At 40.9% G+C, this 22,783-nt stretch overlaps 1 protein-coding gene across 1 annotated transcript in view; it reads left to right on the forward strand.

The window, feature by feature from the left end:
• The first annotated feature begins 390 nt into the window (after positions 1–390).
• The window catches only part of LOC142969242 (ephrin type-A receptor 6-like), a 130,612-nt gene continuing 108,219 nt past the window's right edge, over positions 391–22,783 (forward strand). The window contains exons 1-2 of the mRNA XM_076109035.1: positions 391–469; positions 9,289–9,353. Of these exons, the coding sequence (XP_075965150.1) occupies positions 391–469; positions 9,289–9,353 (144 nt within the window). The remainder of the gene's footprint in view (positions 470–9,288; positions 9,354–22,783) is intronic.

Genomic DNA, 22,783 nt, shown 5'->3' on the forward strand with positions numbered 1-22,783 from the left:
CGCTACGGAGACGCACTAGATTGACGTGGACATTTCAGAGTGTCTTTGAAACAATGCCACACCGGCGACTGAAGTCCGCGGGAAATCTGCAAAGTTATTCCGAGCCATAGGTGTTTCTCACCTGTCTGAAAATTTCGATTTCACTTTCGATATTCTCGCCCACTTTATCCAAAATCTGTCCGTTCCGTGCCACCGCCGCCGCCGCCGCCGCTGCCTGCAGGTATGGACCTCCTTATGTTCTGTCCCTCGGCAGTTTTCTCCAACCGGAACCGAATGTAAGGACCAGTGGATCGGTGCTTGAGGAGGATCCAGCCGCGCTTTTTCTCTGACCACGTTACCTCTCTGCCAGAAGCACCCCGTCTAAGGCCGGTGATAAATGTTGCAGCAGACATGAGTTTTGGAAACAGATTTTTCCTCGTTTCACTCTTTCTTGGATTTTCCCTCACTCGCTTCAGCAACAGCAACCAAGGTGAGTTTAATGATTCGCTCCTCCCTGAACTTGTTTTCCTTAGCTTCAAACACGTCTCATATGGACGCTGTTTGGCACAGACAGCACCGGTGCCACTGCAGGAACCACTAAAGTAACAGACTCCACAAAAGTAAGTGGTTAAACCTCAAAAAAAGAAACATCAAGGCAGCAAACTATCACTTAGAAAAGCTCCTGCACTATTGATATCCATGTATATGTCTATGGCAATGTTTTGTTTGTGAAATAAAATATATTATCACTCTTAATAATTGCTACTTTGCACATGTGATAAGATTCAGATTAAACGTTTGTTATTTCCCAGTGGAGTTCAATGGATTGCCTCAGCTCAGTTTTTATCCCAACAGTGAAACATAATGAAATGAAATACAGTTTTTATGGAAATCAGTTGCTGAAGTGACAAACCTGAGGCTGCTTTAATTACTCACTCTGCAGTACACACACACACACACACAATGACGGACACAGACACAGTAGACAGTAAGACAGATCAGCCGCAGATTGAATCATTAAGTGGGTGACAGAGTGAGAATGTGCGTGCGCCTGTTTGAGTGCAGACTTGAGTGTCTGTCTTGTGCACACACAGTAAAAGGTTCTGAGCTACCAAAGATGCACTTATTCGTGAGAGTGTGTGTGCATGTGTGCACGTGTAAATGGCCTTGTGTGTGCACTTTGTGTTTGCTCCTAAATGCACATGATGACACTGTACCCACACCACATGTGTGGGTACAGTGTCGAAGTGGCATTGTGCACACAGGGCATCGCTCCTGCACGTGCCCTTCGTCTGCATAAGCTTGCATTCCACTTGTCTTTTTATTTGATGCTTGAGTGTTCGTGCGTATGGTCACACGCTTCTGTGTGTGTGTGTGTGTGTGTGTGTCAGTGTTCCTTCGTGGCTCCGTGTGCACACACACACGCAGCATCAATGAGGTTTAAAATAGTCTTATTGATTGTGCGGGACACAGCGGGATCTGCTACCCCCAGGTTATATTTTATTGTTCTCTCAGTTCAATAAGAGCGATGCTACTCCATATTTGCCAAGACAGCTGCTACATAACAGCCTCACTCTGTGTTTTTCTCTGCCACAGATTGAATGATTGAACTGATGTCTGCTTTCTATTGTACTTTAGTCTCTCATATTGACGGGTCTGGGACCAGGTCCTTGTCTACCACAGAGTGGTGCAGCTCAGAATAATAAAAAAAATAAAAAAAAGCTGATGATAACTCAGATGGTGGTTATTGATGAGACTAAATTGCGCAGGGGGGCATGAATGAAAGTGTCTTTCTCCACCTTTGCACCCAATTTACGTTGAGATCCAGCCACCTCATGACCAGAAAGGTAAACAAGTACACCTATTGTTTTTCCTGCTGGGCTACATTACACGGGGGCATTTTTCGGAACTCCAAAGATTGGGGATTTCACAGACAAAATCGGACGAGATGTCAGCTGTTAGGAGAACAATAAAAACCAATCACCTTTTGCTTCTCGCCTGTGTGCCTCCGCTCACAGCAACACATCCGATGATCCCTCACATCAACCCTACTGGGATTGCAGACAGTTATTAACAAATCTCTACTCACTCACTGCCAAGTTTGAACAAGCCCTTTCCCCCCCATCAATAGATCTCTTCCCATAATCTTTACTTTTAATAGCCTTTTTTTCCCCCCATTTCCGTCCCTTGTGAAGTCGGCAGCAGCTATATTTATTATAATGAACATTCACAAATCTCATTTCATAACCTGATTTCTTGAGCCCTTGTAGAATTTTCCCAAGCAGAAGATTGCTCATACCCAGCAAATCAGTAGAAGATGTTTTTGTTCCACATTTCTGACATTGTTCAGATTATTATTTATTTTTTTCAGGCATGAAAAATCAAGAAAACAATCAATCCTTGGGAAATGGGAGTAAGATCAAAACACCACATGTGACTGTTATTTTTTTTGTTGGTGAAATGCATCTTAATGACACACGGCTGGATTGTTGATAGTTTAAAGCCAGTTAGTAACACATAGGAGGAAACTGTCTATTGGGCTTCTTACAAATATAGATTGCTAGACTTAAAAAGATCTATGAGATCATCATCTAAATAATAGATTTTTGCATTTATTTATGTGGATGGCCGTATGAAGCTTTTGCTCTCATTGGAACCACCCGCAGAGCACCAAGATCAGCAACGCTGCTGTAGATTAACAAGATGTCACCAGCAGTGTGCTGTCAAGGAAATCAATCAATCAGTCAATCCATGTTAATCAGTTTCAGTATGCATGTGTTGGGGTTTCTTCTGAAAACTAATTCAGAAACAAGCAATTCAATATTAGTTTTTACACCTGGATGTTCTTCAGATTTGTCTTCCTGGACGTACAAGGCTGTGCACGTACTAGTAAGCTATGTAATGGCTGTAAAATGTAGTTTTATCCAAGTTTAAGTTCCCTCGGTTTCCACCCTGAAGCACATGCTGCTACATGTAATACACATGTGTTTACACGAAGGTGAAATTAATTCTGCCTTTCTCAAAGGCATTCCTGCATTACGATAACGATTGTTGAGTTGTGCTGTACGTGAGCTTGATGGCTGCCTGGTGTGCAAGATCCACTTCATACTTTACACTTGAGGGAAATAACTCATATCACTCATGAATAGTCAAGCAAATAGTATCCAGTGAATGCTGTTTCATTTTTAAATGCAATTTCTATGAATTAAAAATGGTAAGAACTGTCCATTGCTGTACGCAAATCTTGAAAAGCAGCTACAAAATGTTCTCTTACTTGTGAGTAACATACATATACACGACTGTATACAAAAGGGGATTTAAAGCTTATCTCATTGAAGACTGCTGGTTGCACTCTGTGAGCACTTCTAGCTGCGCTCTGATCAATGATATCACTGCAGGTGTTTTGCCTTTGAAAGCAGATTAAAAACACCTGTTTTCATTGCCAATGTTAGGCCATAACTGCAACATGCTTACGCTCAACATTGTAGCAGCAGTACTTGAGTGCTGAATGGATGATTCACATGTTATTGGTATTCATTCCCTTAACTAATCTCTCATTTACAAACACTCACAGCGGATGACACCCTAGGTACCCCTTTAGCATCAGTTTTGGAAGAGTCAGGGGACTCTAGCGACTCACGTGACTAACAAATGTCTAAAGAGTCATGGGACTAGCGACTGACGTGACAAACTAAGCAGACTTGCTCTCAAATACTACGTCAGTTTCTCTGACCATCTAAAAATAATGCAGGCGGGTTTATACTTTGGAGTTAGTTGGCAGAGCAGTGCGTCACTACAGACGCTGTGTATCAGACGCTAAGGGCCACTGATCAAGCTGTGAGACCAAGGAGTGAGAACGGGTCGGTTGTTGATTGTTTGATGGTAGTGCGGACTGCGGAGCGGAAAGAGTGTTGAAAATCTTGTCATGCCTGTCAGGTTTCCTTTGCTATGGATAGTCTTCCATTACACCAGCATATCATCCCCTCTGTTGAGAGCGCAGCACTTTGTTTACACCACTAAATGACAGTGTGCAATCTTCACTTAAATACTCACCAAAATCAATTTTCAAAAGTCTCTGTTCATCAAATGCTGTTGTTTGTCATTAGACTCGCTGTGCACTGAAATGGGTGGTAGGGAACCTGCAAAATAAATGGTTCTGTTTAGAAGTAAGGCTTGCTTTGCTTTTTGAGTCATAGTTCAAGGGAGAAAAAAACATTTCTACCGCATATAAAAATGTTTATTCGATCTTTCTCCACAAAATAAACCAATGTGCTGTTAGAAGCAAATGCATATAATGTACCTAATCAGCCACAATAATGGATGTTTTAAGAGCCACACTAAATTCATGGCATCTTTCTTTTATATTTCAACATATCAGGTCGTTTTTTTGATTCAGGACAGTCCTATGGAGACATGTTACCCTAACCCCCCAAAAAGAGCCTTTTTTTGTAGGACTCCTTGAACGAGGTGAAGATATAGCCTATACACCTTGAGACAGCTGGTATCACTTTTGTCTGAACACTCAAACTGTTCCCTATTCTAATTTGCACCATGTAACACTGGTTGAGACTGGCTCTGGGTCTTTTGTGCGGGCTGTAGTTATTTTGAGGTGTTTGTGTGGCCTGAGAAAGCTGTAGGCCAGACAGGAGATGTCATCATTCGACTGTAGCTCCATATATTTATGAGTAGGCCAGCTCATGTTCTATTTATATCCAACCAGTGGAAGTCCCAAAGGACCCTCAGCTCCAGGCAGGGTCTGTGGGTGCCTCGCTGAAAGATAACTCTATGGAGGGAGAGAGAGAGAGAGAGAGAGAGGATGGATTGCTATGTATGCGCAGGCGCTGCTCAGTAGACATCTACCCAGCCAGCACAAACAGTAAAGGAAAAGTGCACACACGTCTGTAATGTTTTTAAATTTAATAAATAGTTTTCAGTTTGCTGTTGTTAGTTCACACCTGTAACTCCTCTAATATCAATTCAAAGCACACCAGAGGTGTTTCATTCCAAAACATTTGTTTGTCTTTTGTACAGATCAATCACCTCTGTACTGTCACACTTCAATACACAGTATGCCATGATCTTGGTTTTGGTTTAGTTTGTTTCCTGTTTTATTTTGAAGTTCCCTGCCTCTTTTGTCCTGTTTTTGTTTGACTTCCTGTCTCTGTTGTTTTCCTTTTTTTTCCTGTGGATTACCAGTGTTGGATTTGTCTCGTCAGCCTTGCTCTTTTCCCTCGTGTTTCTTCCACCTATCAGCCTGCCCTTGTGTCTGCCCACCTGTGTCTTGATGTCTGATTAGTTTCTTGTGAATTTACAGTCTTGTCTTTTGTCTGTTGGTTGTCAGTTTGTCTGCTACGTTTCCTGTTTGTATCCCTCGTGCAATAGTCTGATTTATCTGATCCTCTCTCATGTCGTTTTGCTCATTCTGGTTTTTTGGGCTCATCCCCTGTTGTCTGTTCGCCAGACCGGGACACAATTTGTTGCGTTGTACAAGTTTTGCAACGGCTGTTTCAAATTTTTCTTAGCTCTTATAAAGTTTAAATAACACGGTTTTGGCCCAACGCTGCAAAGTTCTCTTTTGGATACTTCTCCACACTGCCTCCTAATGTACATCAGCTGTTCTTTATTTATAGCAACGTGTAGTGTGAAACTGCTCACTGCAATTCTCAGTAATTAGGCCATCCTCCAGGGACTGTGCTGCGTAGTGCTTACCTGCCCACGGTAGTCAAATGGTGTCCATTAACACCATTGCATTGCCAGCTAGTCGTCCAGCATGGCACTGGCACTGACAGAGACAAAAATATTAAACCAAGCTGGCAAAGCAGAGAGGACAAGATTGGAAGAAGACTATGAAAATATCTGCATGTTGACTTCTCTTTGCTGTTTTGGACAGGATAGTCAATCAATAAAATCATCTTAAATCATCATCTGCTACATTTTCATGTAAATCAATGTCCATTTGCTACAGTTTAGCCTCAGATTGCTATAACTTAACAGGTTTCAGTAAATGTGCTGTTTGCTTTTGTAAAATCTTTATCATGACATATCATCTGCAGTACATGATTTCATTAACTTTATGTCTTCAAGTTGTCTGGAATAAACAGAAGAAGAACTGGGTAGGTATAAGCAGTTGATGTCATATGGTCTGACAAATAGAAAGGCACAACCTATTGAAATTCAAATTTTCTCAACAAAAAACTACAAGGTCACTCGGTGAGCGCAGACCTCTGCCAAGGCAACATGCTCTATCTCGCAATGTTAGCGAAAGTGAAGAGTGAAATTTGTGTATTTGTGATCCAGACTCGCTCCTTTGACCCATGCTTCACCCTTCTACCAAGTTTGTGGAAAATGGGGCGAGTAGTTTTTCTGTAATCCTGCTGACAGACAGACAGACAACCAAACCATATACCAAAAATCACAACCTCCTTGGCTGAGGTAATAGGAGGAGTAAAATGATGGAGTTTATGTCAATTATCATAATTTGATAACATTAATCAGAAACCTTACTCAAAATCTATTGGTATTAATCAAAAGGCATATTGGTCAGGCCTTAGATATGACTAGTAAACTGTCAACTATTGCATGAAATTGTCTCACGCTCTTGTCTTTTACTCTTGCTGCACAGTATGTCTGTCTCTTTCCCTGAGTCCTCCCTTTTGCTTAGGGAATCTGATTTTACCAATCCCCAGCTGTCAGTCATTCACACAGAATATGGATTTTTACAGACAACATTTCTATAGTGCTGCCTTTTAAATCTAAGGGAAAACACATTTCTCTCTCCTTAAAAACCCTCACTTATAGCCCAGGTTACAGGAAGCACACATTATGTTTTAGAATACATTCTCTGGGACACTCCGAGTTCCCGCTCCATTAACATGACCTCAGCAGCTCATTGCTTTTACCTCTCCTTGCATATGTCAATGGATTTTTGGTTGGTGGGGAAATGAGACATGTGCTTAAGTAGTAAAATAAGGATTTAACATTTACGATACATATATATTTCATTCACGTTTTTGTGTAAACCAGAAACAGAGTTACAGAGAGAGTGAATACTGGACTTACGTTCAGTGGGTGTCCAGAAACACGATTCCAAATGAATGCTAATGTCGCTTCATATTTACTATACTGTATGTGTAAATAGGCAACTGTTTGCCACGCATATTCATTTAAAAAGTGATGATATGTCATTCTTTACAGCTCGTTACACTGCCCCAGTGGTCAAATGTTAAATAATTCTGCTTTAAGGCATTCTTTTATTTGGATATTTTTTTATGGATTCAAAAATTATAATGAATTTCAACAATTCCTCATTTTACTGTTAGACACGTGGGACTCCATGAAAGAGTTATATGAGTCCCTGTGAAAACCCCCTTTTTATATTATGGCAGAATCTACAGCAGAAGTTCATATAGGAGCAGGTTGTATTGCATTCTTGACTAGTTTTTTTGAGGAATATTTTTTAAAGCAGTTAGCAGATGCTATATTTGTTGCAGAGTACCTCGCAAATACATAGTCACAAAGTCACGGAATAAGGAATCATTTCCTGCCGTTGTTTTTTATACATTTGCCTGCTGTACAACCACTCTGACGCTGCGAGCATCAATCTGTATTTTTTGACAACTCGGGGTCTCATATCCTGGACGGTTTTCTTAACTCTTGGATGTCGTGATACACTCACTCGTTTGGCTCGATCCAAAACAGGTGTTAAACTATGTCGTGCAGTGTGTCATAGTATATACCAGTTCTCTGGGAGATGGGTGGAAGTGCAGGAGCATTTAGTTGTATATGACAGACACATACATGCAAGCACAATGAAAAGCTCAGTGAGCAGATGCTTGGACAATGTCTGTCAACCACGCTCCAACAAAGGTGTACTGGCTCGTAGCTCGGGAACAGAGACAATCAAAACGGTCCCTTCTTCCTTTATGCTTGCCTTCATCTTGTCAGAGTACATTCACAGATAAAATACGACTTAATTTCAAAATGTTACTATCAATTTGCAAATGATAATACAAAAGAATTGTAAGTAATACTTCCTTTGATGTACATTCAGTTGTTAGAACTATCTATCCCAAAGCAGTGATGTTAATGTGGATTTATCAAGGAAATATTTCCACTGATAGAAAGTTGTGTTGGCATAATGAGCCCCCCAAGGACCACTTACAGAGCTCTAAGTGGACGGTCTTGACTGACTGACGCTTAAAACTCAGTCGTTATCCAAGTAGAAGAATACTCTATGATCTGTCAGAAATGAGTCTCAGTATAAAGCATGTGGGATTCACAGCTTGACATTTAAGATCTAAGTCAATGGCTACTCAAGGACAAGTTTTGTCCACTGATTTTTGATGACTCATAGCTCGTAAGAGAAATGATTGGCTTAGACTCAAGCCTCTTGAGTCTAGTGTTGTAGTCTTTTCGGCCAGCTATCACTCTGGCCCTGAATACCAGTTGGTTCCCTATACCTACTTCCTGATGCAGTGCATCCATGTAATATGTATGGATTTTGAAAATACAACATTTGTGTCTACTGTCTATTCCCTAATGTTGTCACAACTGTAGATAAACATTTGTTTTTTTTAATTGAAGTGGAATTATATTGGCATCACACTAAAGGTAAATCCAGGAAGCCATGTCTGCTCCTCTTCACTGTATATCATTTGTCTTCGTGAGAGACACGTACCTCCTGAATTATTAAATATTCTGTCCTTGAGAACAAGACAAAATATTGTCAAGGATGGCAATAGTTCCAGTGTAAAATTGCTTTGCTTTTTACCACTACCTGCAAGGTTAGAGTCAACTGACAATAATATCATGCTGTACCAATATTAATGTCACTGTATATTAATATCTATACCAAAGCTCTGATTTACATACCTAAAAACCATACCAGAATATTGATTAATAATTAGCATAATGAAACATATTCTCAGGGAATAAGAAGGGTTAAGGAGAGATCCATCCCTGATTTTATCTCTTGAACAGGCTCAGTCATAGGCAGGAGAAAAGCCTGTTGTTGTTAATGAGATTGGGGTAAAGCTGTGAAAGGGATGGCAGGGGAGGGAATGGACTGGACAGCAATCTGACTGTAATCCATCAATCCCCAAATTGTGTCGCAAGTGGAAAAAAATGTTGCTCCGACTGTATGCTCATAAATATTTATTCATGAAACTCAGTTCTGTTAATATAAAAAAATGTCGAAATGATCACGCTTATGACTGATATTTCAATTTCCGTGTGAAAATAGGACTTTTTTGTGTTTTGACAGATTGCTAATGGTTGTATTTTTCTCTTGCCTCTTTTTCCCCATTTCAGTTGTGCTGCTGGATACAACATCTGTGCTGGGAGAGCTTGGATGGAAGACGTATCCTATAAACGGGGTAAGGGGAGCAACTCTTGCCTTAGCTTACTTTCCAGTGCGCCTTATTATAAATGCATGACCATATCTGCATCAGTGCCATCAATTATATTGATTTCAACAGGCCAGAATGGGTAGCAGGGATCTGTTTCGCATTCACATCCTGGGTTTTTTTCAGACCCCTTTGTCCACATGGGAAATACTCTAACTTGGAGAAAGATAATGAGCCAAGGTCTCTAAGGAAGCTTCCCCTATGCTGTTCAATCTTCCCCTGTCAATAGTTTGCGTCCCTTTAGGCCCTCAGAAATATTTTAATGACTCTTTAAATGTTAGCCAAAGGAAAGCATATAGAGTCCATCCGATGCTCACAAAGGTAAATGCATTTTGCAAAAACTTAGTGTTCAAGTTTCCCTTTCACCTCTGTTTGTTTCTCAGTTACTAGTGGAGAAATAACTGCATGGCCTGTACCTTATTCTGTATTTTGGTCAGTCAATTTCCCAAAAGAGTATTCCCATTTTGCTTTGGCAGTAAATGCCTCGAGCTCTTTAAAAGTATCTTGTCCAACTGAAAATCAAAACTTTTGAAACTGCAGCAAGTGCCAAACTGAAGGTATCATAGCAATGAAATATAGATGCGCTGGCACCAAACTGTACTATCCTCAGATCAAAACCCTCATGTTGTATCAAAACCTCTCTCTTATGTTCTGTCAGAATACCTGAGGGATTGAAATTGTCCTCTTGTTATATAGTGAACAACAAATGCAGAATTGGCCTACTTCCACCTCTTTTTTCACCTCCATTGTCCTGCCATGCAACCCATGTAACTCTGACTATAAGCAGTCCTTGTTTGACCATGTTTAACTCCCCATTTTCCCCAGGTATACGTGTAGCAAATCTATGGTTCATTGCCAGGAAAATGCCTGGGGCTTTAATCTTCTTTTATGTAGTGTCTTTCAAAATGTCAAGTTCTTTACTCAATGAGGTTTCTGCTTGTGGGTGCAATTACGATCCGTGTGCTATCTTATCAGTCGTGATCTCTCACGACATAATAAAGATTCATAAATAAGTCTGTTGAGGAGAAAAATTATGTTTATCATTTTTGTTTTACTGCAGTTGATTGTCCAGCCATGTTTACAGTGTGAGCATAAATTGCGTGAGAAGCTAGTGCTAGTGTGTCACCCAAAGCATGACGGGTTCTGTAGTGCCAAAACGTTTAACATATGCATCCAAAATAAAAAATATTAAAAAAGTGAATATTTGTCCCCAGAACGCTGACGTTTTCCTCCGTTATCTTCAATATTCCTGCTAAGATCCAGTGACCGTGCCATGAACCTGTGTTTGTAAAAGGCAAGGACTCAAAGGGTTTACGAGCAGTACCGGCAACACAAAGTAGTGCAAAGATAGCATAGTAGCTAGCTGGAAACCAAATCTTCAAGTAGGGGTTCATCTTGAACTCACTGTTCCATCTATCTCCCGGGAATGCGGTAATCAAAAATGGTATCAAGAGAAAGGGCAATAACTGTAAAAGAGAAAAAAAACAAAGAGATAAATGACCTCAAGCAGCCTGAATAGTCAGACGGTTCTAACAGCTCCTACTCTTGTTTAGGTTGTGTTTAAATGTTTGAGAGGCCTGGCAGTAAGCACAATTAATTAGATCTTTCCTGTTTGAGCTATGCAGTGTTTCCTCCATCCTCCACTCTTCTTACAACTCCACGTAAAGTCTCCATGGGTTTTGACTTTACATGATCCTCTGCTGGAAGAAACCTAAGGTCCCCCCAGCCCTTCTCTGTCTCTCTATCTCTCCCTGCAAGGCCCTTGGTGGCCCATATCAGGGTTATGGAGGTGATTACATCATGTAGGTCGTGCTGACAGCCGCCCACAGCACTAAGGAAGAGGAGAGAGGGAGGCTGCTCCCTCCATGATTAAGCTGTCAGCGCTCTCCCATCCTCACTCATCCGCTATCCTCCGATTTACCATTAATATTTAAGGCATCGAGGTGAGAGGGCCTGAGGGAAGGTGTGAAGATCTGGGGAGGTAAAATAGTTTAAATCCCCCTCACTACCAGGGAGCCAGCAAGAGGAAGTCAATCCCCACCATATTAGACACAGCCTGGTATCAGTGCGATACAGCAGCACACCATGTAGCGGCCTATCAGACTCGCACACTGGTTCGAGTACCGGATATGAACCGCTGCCAGTCAGTCCTGCCCAATGCACATATTAAAATAATTTCAACTGCTCCAACATGATTACCTGATGATGAGTTCGCCAGGAATATAGCTGGTCGTATGATATGAATTTGAAGGTGAAGTGGAAATTGGGGTGAATATTTATGGATGAGTTTTCATCAAAAGCCAGTAAACAACCCTTGTAAAGAGAGTGAGGTGAGTGGTTTTGTAGAAGAGGAAGGTTAACCACAAGTAGCCTACACAGTGGTGGCCTGCCAGCTTTAAAACACAGCACACTGTGGCGTTCTTTACATTTGTGTTTTCACCGTGGTCAGCACCTATCCAACACTGGTGTGTGTTCCCCCTCTCTCTCTCTCTCGTCCATTCTGCATAATCCCAACATTTTTGAAGTGCCCTTGAGCAAGACACAGAAGCCCTAGAACTGCTTACTCACTGTCAAATATTGTGGGTAAGAGCCTCCGCCAAATGACCAAAATGTAAAATCTATTGTTAAGAGGATGGAAAAGTCTTCAATGCCAAAACCAAAAGAAATGGAAATCGCATTCTACACCAGGGCCACGTTTGAATTGCAATTGTTTAATTTTTTAATAATGGTAATTTTACTACTCTAAGTACCTCTTATGGCAAAGCCTTTAGACTGTGTTAGCTGTAACTTCATTTACTTTAGTATATCGCTGTACTTTGCTACATTTAAAGTTGCATCCATTACGGAGTAAAAATATATATTTGTTGACATTTTGGCAAATTATTACCTGTAAAAGTATGCTGAATTAGCTATCAGCATATCCTGATTGCACTCCACCCATAGTTGTACAGACAACTATCACTGGATTGATTTGGACTGAAAAAAAAGTTTTGTATGAAACAAACTTGTGAGATATGGTTGTTTTCCGACAACAGCCACGTTTGAAGCACAATATAATATTTCTTGGGAGCAGGTTAAAAAGTAAACATTTAAAGGACCCCTCATCTTCTTTACACTTCCTAGCTAAGCAAATTTGGGATTTTAATGTTCACAAGTGCCACATCTTTGCAACTAAGAGACACTGTAGATATGGTAAAATAGTTTTCATTAAAATGGAAAAATGAAGGGAAAAGACTGAGTAATTCAATCAATGAATTAATTGTGCTTGGTCTCCCTCATCACGAATGTATTTCCCTGCAGTTGCTCACCCCAGGCGTCTGTCTCCACCTCACTGGAAAGCTTAAAACAGGTGTTTACACACTGTAAACATGATCATACGTCTTGGTCATGCCCAGCCTTCAGTGGAAGGTGCTCTTTGATTATTTTACCTGCTCTGCTTGGAGAGTAAATAGACCTGTTTCTATTGGCCCACAAGGGGAAACCATGGACGGCGGACTGTTATGTTTGTTAATGACTTTACTCAACGTGGGAATATCCTCAGAGTCAGAAAACACATTCACCCTCAAAGCTTTTACTCATTAGATTTATGCATATTGAACGGTAATTGATTTATTCTATACCCTGTCTTTCAAGGACTTTGATTCTGCAAAGTTTTCCTCCAGTAAAAGTTAATAGCTGTGCGTGCTTGAGAACGCCAACGGCAAGCTGATTCTTCAGTGGAAAAGATGTAGGGAGGTTGTTTTTTTATGAGGCAAAGATGTGTGTCTCTATTCTCAGCCTTTCCCTCCATGTTCTGAAATGCTGAATAGTGATGAAGAACAGAGCGTCAGAGGGGTGAATGAGAGAGAGACAGGAGAGGAGAAGGAAAAGAGGGTTGATTTGGCGTCTGCATGCAGCCACAATAAGCTCCACTCAGAATGGGCAGACACACTGCTGAAATATGCATGAGTCATTTCCCAGTGGTGGGTGGGGATGGGGTGGGGAGCAGGGAGAGGAACAGTTTATTTATTAAATTACATGAAACAGCTTTTAGGGATTAAAAATGCCTAATGTTGCCTTTTGTTTTCACTCATTGACATCATAATGGCAACTGAGCATAGGCAGGTGAGACCACAAAGAGCGATGGTTGTCCATCATAAAGGGAGATAATCCTATTTTTATCTGTTGTCAGAGATCCCAAGCAGCCAATAAGTCAAATCTACCGGGGGCATATAAACACAGCATTATGTAAGCGGGGGGCACAATGGTTTACTGCTGCCGTAACACTGCTCAGTCAAATATTAGGCTGTGCAACCTCAATACCTCACAAGTGCTCAGCTCAGAGCAAGTCATCTGTCTCAGAGTGTGTGTGTTTGTGCTTGTGAAGAGGTGAGGGGGTGCAGATTACATTTAAAGGAGTTTTCTTAAATAGCAGCCTGTAATGTAGATATGATGCAGCAATTTGAAAAATCAATTAAGTGTCTTCTTTTTGTCAGCCACTGCTGAAAACAGGCCTCTTTGCTAAACTTACATGGACTGCCCATTGAAGGTACTGCGGCGTGTGTCTTACCCTCATGACAATACGGTTGCCATAAAGCCCCAAAGGCAGCAACGTTTGAATTGCAATTGTGTCTAGTAAGATGACACAGTGAGAATGGATTGATTACACTGAAAAAAAAAGAAATTAATCTGCGTGGCAATGTATTGTATCTTCAAACGTATTAGAATCCTACTTGGAATGGTTAGCATTTTATGTTACAAGGGCTGTTTGTACATATTATATGTCATATATCCTTTTCATCTATGGCATCGAGTTACTTCACATTGTTTAAGTAGGACGCTGTAGCAATAGAAACAAATGGATTAGTGATTGATAGGCTGGGGAAGCAAAGTATAGTATCCATACAGTTTTGGATTCCAAATCATTTATGAATTTGCTACTGTTGCTTTTGCCATCAGCCTCCTACTGTGTTGTTGAGTGATGATGCACCACGATAATACCCATCTCTCTTTATCATTCTCCCAATACAACATGAGAGAGCTCAGGCAGCCACTAGTTGACATAAAGTCCTCTGAACAAATAGGTCTGTCAGTTTTGGGGAAAGTTTTCAGAGGATTGCCGTCAGATTCCGGCTTTGAGTTTGGGGGGGGGGGGGGGGGGGGAGGGGCTGTACTGGGCGGGGAGGGACGGGGCTGAAAAGAGAGAGCGAAGAGAAGGAGATACAGAGGAAGATAGGAGGCCATGTCGGGGAGTGATTGGATATAACAAACATCAAAAACACATTCAACTGCTTACACACCCGAGAAAGCATTTGCACGCCTTCTCAAGCCTCTTTACTTCACCCCAATACTAATCCGTAATCTTTTTATTGCAATATTTAACCACAGTAATTGATTGCAACTACACGACCTGAGGCTTATCTCAAAGTACTTCCCGCATCCCTAATACTATTAGCCTTGAGAGTGAGCCCTGGACAACAGAGAGGAGGAGGAGAGAGAGGAAAATCTGTATTTCAGTGTCCTTCATAGCTCAGATAAACTTCTCTAAGGCGTGCTGCTGAGTGATGGCCGGCAGCGCTGCGAAATGGAGGGGGGGGAAAAAAGGGAATAATCCAGAATCACTCCACTTCTCCCCACGGAGGCTCTAATATAAAAAAGGTATGATGATTTAGCACACCAGTGTTCGTCTCAGGGACCTCTGCCATAACCGGGCTTAAGCAGTGCCGGGGGATTCCTTAATTGGCTTGTTTCTTGTCAGGGACACACCGAGGCCAATATCTAATGCGCTCCCACTCGGCTTCTCGCTGACAGCAGAACATATTCTGACAGCTTTTTTGGGCTTACCCTCAGCATGCGAGGAATACAGTGTGGCTGAGTTTGAGAAAGACACTGGAAGCGAGGGAGATCGAGGCACTGGATGGATGCAAATGGGAAGAAGAGGAGAGAATAAGGGAGGGAAGAGTGAGGAGGTTATTAGCGCCTTGCTGAATGCAGGAGCTGCATACGTGAATATGGGAAGTAGAGGAAAGAAATAGAACATGTTGTTGTTGTAAGACAGGCAGAGTTTTGAAAAGCTCTGAAAATCTTGAACATTATGTTTCAAATACAAACAGGTCAAAAGTTCAGTCTAAATAGAGACATTTCTAGATACTATTCAATACTATTTGAAAAATACTGTTTGTAAAAATGTGTGCAGACTTTTGGAATCTGTCTTTATACAATACTAACCTACTCTGCCTCTGATTGATTGGCTTACCCTGATATTCTAACCTGAACCAATCTCACCCCTAATGCCTGATTCTGTTTGAAATTTGTTTTATAGTTGCTAAAATACGCTGAAAATATCCTTTCCTTGTTATTTTTTATTAAAGAGCATGACACAAAACATACAAGTAGCAGGTTTTCTGGTGCTGAATATCACTTCCGCTGACTGAAATGACAAATGGAGCCGCTGGCAGATTATAGCAGCTGTATTTAATTGCCTTAAGTAACCCAAAGGCCAAAATTAGCATTTGGGTTACTTACTCTTACAACAGTTTGTCGTAAGAGAAGCACTCTGTAGCACCACTTTTTCATGTGGTGTTCTTGCATTTCGACAAGACTAACAGAGATGTGGTCTCCTCTGGTGATGTGAGCAGCTGATCATGGCACATTGGTATTTGGAATTGACAAGTGTATCTTTCTCTCTCTTAAATTGCTTTGTCTTTCTTCTCATTCTGTTATCCTCTTCTCCCTGTGTCTTCTGATTCCCTCCACCTTTCTCTAGTTTGACCAACCCTATCCCCTCCCCTTCTCCCCTCGTCCTACCTCTGCTGCATATTGACGTCAATGCACTGGAAGGGAAAAAACTAGGTGTGTGTGTGTGTGTGTGTGTGTGTGTTTGGTTTAAGATAAGCTGACAAATATTGGAAGAAAACTCTAAACACAAAGCCAAAAGGAGACGGGCCACGAGAAAGAAAGACAGTTGGACAAGGAAAGGTTAAAGCCAGGAATCCATTCATTTTTTTATAGGTAGTTACACAGTTATACCTGTACTCCAGCAGTCTATCATGCATTTGCACAGACAAGCAGATAATCCGAAGTTATATATTCACACAGTCATAGTTGGTCATATACGTTCACAAGATCAAAATGGCTCTTCAGGCTGATCATTTTGTATCTTAGCAAATGTATATACTGCTGTAAAAGTACTCTCTTAAAGGTTTTCTGTAGTTCCGTGATTAACTGTTGCTTCTAATATTGCTATATGGAAACATGTAAAATGTGGAACTCCCGAAAAAACCTATGCCTTTGTTTTTATGATCCTTCAGTGTTATTTTCCTTTTATTATCATGGCGGACTGATATACAAAATAATCAAATTGTTTGGTAAAGTTTTCATTCTTAAACAGTTTGTTATTGTACGGAGAGAACTGATCAAGAACTCTGTAATACGGGTACAATCTGCAGATACACACTCATACTCACAGAAACAGGATCATACAAAGTCACTTTGTGCATTGATATTCCTCTGTTTCTTACTCTACACATTCAGCTACACAGGGAGTTTTTTCTCAAACGTCACACACACACACTATTGCTCACATCCTCATGTGCACATGCGCTCCAAAGAAGAACGAGGTTGCCCAGGTAGAGAAAAACCTGCTCAGGGTCACAGTGCTTTATCTCCACTAGGCTGTTTACTCCTGTCTGTTTCAATTGACTTGCATCAGAAAAAAATCATATTACAGTGACACTGTGGCATTTCTACTGTATTCCATACCTGAACCTCAACTCTGCAATTCACTAGCAATGAATTAACTGCAGTGCCCGGCAGGCTGATCACAGCCCCTAAAAAAGACCTTACATCTTGGTCACACCAGACAGGTGCTTGACTAACCTATAAGCAGGAAACATGGACATATTAGTGGAAGTACTTAAAAAACGGTGTTGCTGGTGAGAGATTCAACCAGGAATTATAGCACGTGTTATTGTTTGTACTGTAGATGCTACATTGTGCCCATAATGCTAGTCACACACGATCATGTGACTGTAGATGAGCAGAGGCTTTCTGCTCTGTTATTTCGACCTTGTAATAAAGCCTTTTAGAATCAGTCTTTCGTTTTCAAATTGTTTTAATGCCTTTAAGCCCTGACAGGCATAATCCCACTAAATGACACGCCATCTTTATAACATCTCTGACATTTGAGACGTCTGAGTGGAGAAATCGTTTCAGTGTGGTTTAGGAAGATTTAGCAATCGTTAATATTTGAGGTTTTGTACAAATTGTACACAAATCTGATTTCAGCTTTCTGAAATACTCTGCATTAGAAAATGATCTTCCTTCAGGATGAGAGTCCAACTCGTTCTATCGACAGTTGAACATCGTTCTTTGTCTCCCAGATTATGTGTGGTTGATTGAAACAGGATTTTTTTTCTTTGGAGCTGTCTATAGTCTTGTAATAGCTTTGTGCTAGGAGAGCAATCACAGTGCTCCATCAAGATCTGACACATCCATTTGTCACACTCTGTGGTCTGATAGAAAACCAAGGGAAGATGTGCACACACGCACACACACACCCACACACTGTGATGTAACTCCCAGTCTACAGTATGGTGTATTGTATTCTCTTGTCAAAATAGAGCAAAATGCATCGTCATCTGTTGTATTGTTTGGGCATCGACGTGTCTGTGAACTCGGAAGGAGCCATTGAAGAAAATCCAACCTGACACTTTCAAATGGAAAACAAAAAGGTTCCAAACAGAGATTAATCAACACAAAGTTGACATTTTATATACCCTGTCTGATCAATGGAGTCAGGGAAGTGACAAGATAGAATGGAAAATGCATTATTGGTAGTAGAACTACAAGAAAGTACTTATCACTTTATATAAATGCTTCCTTTGTTATCAATCAACAGTTTTATATGTCCTTAAATATTTTTAGCCATATAAGAGGCAAAAAAACCTCCAAAGCCATCCAAATATAGAACAAATACATGACAAAGGAGAGTGTAACGTTTACTGTATGAGGAATGGGACACCACTTTATGAAATCACAAAACTTTGATTGAGACATTACTGTGGACCGTTAAAATAATAATCGTACTCATCGTAAAATGAAATGACATGCTCGCTCCCTGTTGAAGGAAAATGGTACTTTTGAACCAAGTCAATGTGTTTGAAAATCCCCACCATGCCATTATAAGACAAAAACACAGCTCTGGTTATCTTGGAATGAAAACTCTATTTGTCAGCTTGTAACAAATGTTGATTTTTTTTATGCTCCTAGTTTGTTTTTTGGGCGGCCATTTTATACTTTTACTAGATAGTAGTCTGTGGAGAGATGACAGGAAACAAGAGAGGAAGGGGTTAGGGAATAATCATCTTTTTTGTTTGTTTGTTCTGTGTGTCTCTGCCCTGTAAAGCGTCTTTGGGTATTTTGAAAAGCGCTATATAAAATTGATGTATTATTATTATTATCAACGGCCCCCTTCTGGACCTGAATCGGGAACATTGCGATTTATGGATGTCTCCTTAACCCCTTGGCCATCAGGGCAGCCCTTGGTCACTGGTTTAACCCCACAGCGCTATGCATTGTGGGTTATTTCCTTGAGCAAAGTCTGCAGAATTGTGGATTACAGAAAGGGTGTATAACTCTTGCTTATGTCACAGTGGGACAGTCCTGAGTCCTTGCGAACTTAGCAGGAGACACTTCTGTGAGTCTGTAAGGGTTAGTGGAACTGGTTTAAGAACATCTTAATTAGTTGTGACAAATCAGAAACCCAAGTTTTACGATGCTTTCTATGCAGTGAACTGTATACAGTAAAAAGCCCTTTTCCAAATGAAAGGAAGCTCTTGATTTCCCTATATGTACATCCTCTAATCACACTCAGACAATTTTCACTCTTAGAGATAATAACCTCATAATCTGTGTGACGTCTTCCTCCTCCTGCACTCCTTTATCAATCACCATATATCCCATCGGTCCCCTCTTTCTGGACACATTGTTGCATCTCAGCAGGAGTTCATACAATAAAGATGACCACTTTTTGATTGACAGGCTGCTGCCGCTGCCAGAGCCGTATACAGCGCCTCTACGTCACTCTTCTCCATTCCAGATATGGTAACTTCCTTTCACCGGTTGCAAAAAAGTCAAGATGACGACGGCCATAAACCAAGATGGCCAAACTCATGGCAGTCCACTAACCAATGGGCGAAGTCTTAGATACGACTATGTGTGTAACACATGGATTACACCCTTTACCGTCATTGATGCTGTTGCATCAGTGGGCTGTTGCAGCTGCTGAAGGTCACGTATCCTGTCATGCCGAAAATTGAAATGGCTCCCTTTCATATTTAAAAAGTAAAATGGTTTCCAATGGGTTCAAATAATGTGCATCCATATTCATAGTTTGTTTTTACCTTGGTCCCATGAACAGAGGGAGGCAGTGAGAAATGTGCCGTGTTTAATGGTCTCTCAGATTCAACTGATATTTGAGCTTATTTATCTTGGTAGCTGTGTAGAGTTAACATATTTCTTTGTAAAACTGCTTACGGCGGAAACAGAAAACCATACATCTCAGCTCATTCAATCTGAATATAGATCACTCGCCTCTCAAATCCCCTCAATCCCAATTCAAAACAGTGGAGGGTATGGATGGATAGGAGTTTTGCTGCATGTTGTAACAAAATGCTGGGGTAGAAGATTGATCACAGCACCGCAGGACACAACTGCCTCCTTTCTCCCTCCTCTCTTCTCCCTTTCACCCTTGGTTTTAATTTACTAAACCCTCAATGATGGCGAAGTCCCCGCATCCAATATCATTTGTCTCCAAGGCTTCCAAAACACACTTGCGAACAACATATCTGGGGAGAAAGTGAAGCAAAGACAGATCAATGACTTCCCAGTATTGGGAAGGAAAACAATGGTATTGTAGCATCTGTATTCATATTTCAGTGTATCTTATTACTGTTCTATCGTGGAAAACATTTGTGCAAATGATTCCAAAGCAACCTTTCTCTGCATGTGGTTGTATCTCATTTATATTCTTCTTCTCAATCCCCTTCAATGATATAGGGTTGTGATAAACAAGAGACGTGGTCACTTGGCTAAGATTCCTCCCCTGAAGCTCAAACAGTTCATCCTCTTTGTCTCTTTTACAAGCAGAGAAAGAAGAATTTGAGGGAGAAATATCTTGTTTTTCCAAGTCCCACTTCAGTGTAGATCTTGAATCCTACATGGTGAGGTGTGTGTGGGCGTTTCGGGTCAGATGATGGTTCCCGTTAGAGGGATTAGGTTTCATCTGAGATTAATGTTTTGTCTGGCATGCTCTCTAAAATGCACTTAACATTTTATACAAATTCTGAGGATGCTGAAAGCCGCGCCGCACCGCATGCTTTCTCTGCCTTTCTCCGTGCTGCTCCCTCTGTCCTAATTGATCGAGCCGGCCAGACAATCCCGTTTTGTCTGCACTCATTTCCAGTCAAGCTTGTTTAAGCGTTACAGACTGGAGTCAGATGGCTTTGCTAAGGGAAGATGTCTCCTGCTGTCACCAGACAGACAGGCAGACAGACAGGCAGAGAATGTTGTTAATCCTGGAAGTAGCAAAGAACCCTAATAGATATTTGGGCTAACCTTTACATGCGCATTCATTTAAAATCTCTTACCAAAATGTATTGTGTATGTTCTTAATACTTAATACAAATGATACAAAATGCCTTAATGAACGTTTCGTTGTTATTGAGACTGTCTTTTAGAGGTGTCCATTCGACTGAATGATCATTGTGGAAGCTGCAGCCTGTGGTGCTGTTGAACTGTATTGTATTACACTGACAGGAGATTCTGTTATTTTGTTCGCGACATTTATGGGGGTAAGCAACCAAACTCTCTAGTTTCTTCTGAAGATGATTATCATTATTTTCACAGCAGGGAAAGGTCACTTGTCAGGAAAATGTATTGGATTAATCTTTTTAAAGTCTATCTGTCTATGTCTTTGAAAAAGGCAAGACAATTAATGGATGGCATTGTTATTATCAAAATAGCAGAGGACTATATTTTGGACCTTTCTTTGGAAATGTTATGGCTTTGAAAGGCAAGTACTCTTTATTTAGTTTTTTTCCCCATTTTGTGTTTTACTTTTGCATTTAATTCAATGTCAGGTGTCGCAGGCTGTTCACAGCAAAAACTGTGCTTAAGCTACATCCCACCAACCTAAGCCTACAGTAATCCTAATTTTCACCTTAACCTTCAATCTTTATCCTAAGGCATCCCTTGAAAACTGTCCTCCAATTTCTTTTCCTTATCTTTTCTATTGTTACGAGAGAAGCTTTGGCCCTCAAGCATACAGCAGTCCTGCAACACACACACACACACACACACACACACACACACACACACATTCATCCTCACACATTGTTACAAACAGCTCTGTATGCACCACATTCTCTTTACCCCTTGTCCGCTCTGTCTTACTGTCTTGTGACTCCGGTACTCTTCATCTTCCTTGTTCCCCATCCTCTTGATATCTTTCTCCCATTTTATTCATTTTCACTGCCTCTCTTTCTCAACTCCCTCTCTCTGTCTCTTTGACAGCCTCTTCTTAACAGAGAGCAGCAGACTGTGAAAACAGGCAAGAGGCAATGTGTTGCAGTTGTGTTTGCGTGTGTTTCATCCTGTATGTCTGCAGAGGGAGGGCAGTTTAATTAACTAAATTAAACGTTTGAATACAAGTGATATTTATAATGTTACTCCAGATGACGCAGTTATTTCACTTATTCTGTTTAATCATAGCTTGTCTCCTCATAATACTGCTGCCCTGAGCTGTACTTTGAGGTATTAATTCAGTTTTGTTTTAGTAGGAAATCAAATGGCTGCTGTAACAACACTTACTTTCTCCTGTCAGACCAAAAAAAGCAGATTTGAATTTAAGTGAATTGGAGCAGAGAGAGAGCGAATGAGATAGTGCTGACCTTCTACAGTTTAAAATGCCAGAGTTGTCTTTATCATTGACTCCAGTGTTTGGCTAAAGTTGATACCAGTTAGACCCCCGCTTTTGAATCACGAGTGCAGATCAGAAAAAGATTAGCTTTCAATACTGAATAGGTTAAAGGGTAGACAGAACTAAGAGTCACAGAGACTCTTCTCATTATTTAAAGACTCACAGCATAAAGCACAAAATAACATCTGCAGTAGCTCCAAAGAACCCTGTTTGAGAGCTACATTTTTGTTTTGAGCTTAAAGAAAACTGGAAATTGAATCCATGTTCTGGGTAGACTCTATTTGTGTGTGTCTGTGCAGCATGCTTTCCTCTACCTGGGTGACCTGGTGTTATCTAAGCTGTCTATGGTTGCACCCTGCTACCTCACCCACTGGCAAAGTCTGTGTGTGTGTACCGCTGTGTGCAGCCGTCACTGTGATCTCACATCAGTCAGAGGCTGCTG

The sequence above is a fragment of the Anarhichas minor genome, unplaced genomic scaffold (genome assembly GCF_050575085.1).
Source record: "Anarhichas minor isolate MPS153535 unplaced genomic scaffold, ASM5057508v1 ptg000004l, whole genome shotgun sequence".
NCBI lineage: Eukaryota > Metazoa > Chordata > Actinopteri > Perciformes > Anarhichadidae > Anarhichas > Anarhichas minor.